Consider the following 2484-nt stretch of genomic DNA (forward strand, 5'->3'; position numbering starts at 1 on the left):
AAAATATTTTTATTTTGCTCACAAATCTGGCAATAAATGTAACAGTTGGCAATTTAATGGTATAATACAAAGCATCAGAGAAAACACATTGAAAATTAAATATTACTATAATTGTTATTGAGTTGTATAACAAGATATAAAATGCAAGAAATCATGCACTTGTGCAAATATTAATATTATACATATTATTTATTATATTATGAAAATATTTTGTCTTTAAAACAGAACATTGTTAGTTGATAAAGCACGAAATCTCTTTCCGACTATAAACAGCACTAGCATGCACAATATAAGCAAAAGTGCATGCAGATGAAGTTTATGATCCACATCTATGCCTTCAATTTTAACTATATTTTCTATTAAAATCTCTACAATGGCGGTGAAGAAATTGTGAAATGCTGCAACAATTACCTTACAGGGCATCGGCGCTTCAGTATAAATAAATTGATCATAAGTAATACTAAAGTAAATTTCTCCTAGTATCAACACAACAGCCTGAGGTAGCATCCAAAAGACATGCACAGAATTCGGTTCCGTTACTACAAAAACTCTTGCTGTGCTGTTGACTAATGTAACCAAATAAACCCCGCCTGGGTCCAAATCGAGTTTCGTGACTTTCGCTCCGTTCAAGTATAAATCATACACAGATACGTCTACTTTATATATTCTGGTAGGATTATTGATCACTGAATGTCCGGCAACAATGCTTGGTTTTACAGTCATCGAAAACTCCGAGCCGTATGGATCTCTGATTACCACGTTGTCCCGAATGCAACCGCCTGTCCATCTTCATTCCTTATCATCACCGATATAGCAATACCGCCATATGTATCTATCGTTTCATTTATTGGAGGGAAGCAAGATCCTCTTATTGAAAGGTGTAAAGACTGAGACTACTGATGAAAAGAGTCATAGGGTACGTGTTTATTGCTGTACATTCCAAAAGGATTCACTATGAGGTAGTCTGGTGAAAGACTATCCGATTGAATAACAGCTGTACAATTAAAACCATTGAATATCCTGATTTGCAACTCCTTCTCCGTTGGCAAAGGTGGCAATTGTGACTTGATGCAGGTTTCCAATATTCCTGATATCAGGAAAGCAATTGATATCAACAGTCCACCAAAAATCATTCTTCTGAACGTTCTATCAAGTTTCCATGGTATAATTATATGATCTATGACGTGATCGCATATTGGCATAATTATAATCGCCAACAATGGTTTCATCAACTCGTAATGTTCTAATAGAAAACTAAAAGATCCTAATTGACCGTCCATTTTGCTGGCCTGGGTCATCCATTCATCTATATATCGGCTGTACAGGCCGGAGAAAACTGGAACGCAACAAAAAATAATAATCATATTATAAACCGTTTTAATATCGGTAACTGATTCTGTTCCATATTCGGGTTCTGCATGGTCAAGCCAATGTGGTCGAGGATTATAGTTTTACGATCTTGAATTGAAAGTTTCATTCCGTTCCATATGCAGGCGATGATATATTTTGAGGTGTGCACCGATTTCAAAATGATAAAATAGCGAGTTCCTACTAGAAAAATAATAACGTTGGCAATTTTCAAGAGCATGCTTATACTGAAAGTCAATACGAAGCAGTCCTCATCTCCTAAACATGAAACTGATTTCGTGATTAATGGTCCGTGAAAATTTCCGAGGAGTCCGGTGACATTATGTAGTATGTATAATGACCTATAGTACTTCATCAGCGCGGGTTTTCTGGCAACTGAAACTGGTTGCCCTCAAATGCGAATTGTACGCTGTTCACAACAAAAGCAAGAAAAATACTGTATGCCAAATGCGTATAATACAATTCCTTGGTTAAATATTGAAGTGACGGGACCGTCATCAAAGCCATGAGTGCTTGTTGAATGATTATTCCAATAAAATTGAAAAGTAATAGGTAGTATTTGTTTCCAAAAGATTCACTGATACATGCCCCGAGCGGCAGAAGAAAAATGATTAACAGTTTACGACATTGAAGAATTACCGACATTTCTTTTGCATCAAAAGCAATTTTATTGACCATAAACGAGTGCATCACTTTAATTAAGCATTTTATTTTTTTTATTTAATTTTATTGTTGTGGCAAAATTATTTTATTTTAGATTTTGAAATAATTAATTTAGTGCTATGGTTAAGGTAATCTAATCTTCTTATAACAAATAGCAAGCATATTCATTAAAGTATATTATGATATTTTATAACTTACGCATCTTCATAAATAAAATAGAATATCTCATATAAGATCTACACCTGCTCAAACGATTTTTGAAAAAATTTCAGATGGCTGATTCTGCTGTTAGTGTACAGGTGGCTTTAAGGATAAGGCCTTTAGTCAAATCCGAAATTTCTAAAGGATATGTTAAATGCCTCGAAACAGTGCCAAATAAACCTCAAGTTTTAATAAAAAATCTTTCTTTTACTTACAACCATGTATTTCCACCAGAAGTTTCGCAAGCTGAAT

General features: G+C 34.3%; 1 protein-coding gene across 1 annotated transcript; it reads right to left on the minus strand.

Annotated features, from left to right (window-relative positions):
- Positions 1-216: 216 nt before the first annotated feature.
- Positions 217-723, minus strand: LOC113380671 (solute carrier family 15 member 2-like). The gene has a single exon (XM_026619821.1). It carries the CDS (start codon positions 721-723, stop codon positions 217-219), a length of 507 nt encoding a protein of 168 aa, XP_026475606.1.
- Positions 724-2484: the final 1761 nt, after the last annotated feature.

This window comes from Ctenocephalides felis, unplaced genomic scaffold, assembly GCF_003426905.1.
Source record: "Ctenocephalides felis isolate EL2017-DRISC unplaced genomic scaffold, ASM342690v1 CF-g0.4_SCAFFOLD_02301, whole genome shotgun sequence".
Lineage (NCBI taxonomy): Eukaryota > Metazoa > Arthropoda > Insecta > Siphonaptera > Pulicidae > Ctenocephalides > Ctenocephalides felis.

Excerpts from the sequence above, each read along its gene's own strand:
- LOC113380671 (XM_026619821.1), bottom strand. The coding sequence starts at position 723 with ATGACTGTAAAACCAAGCATTGTTGCCGGACATTCAGTGATCAATAAT.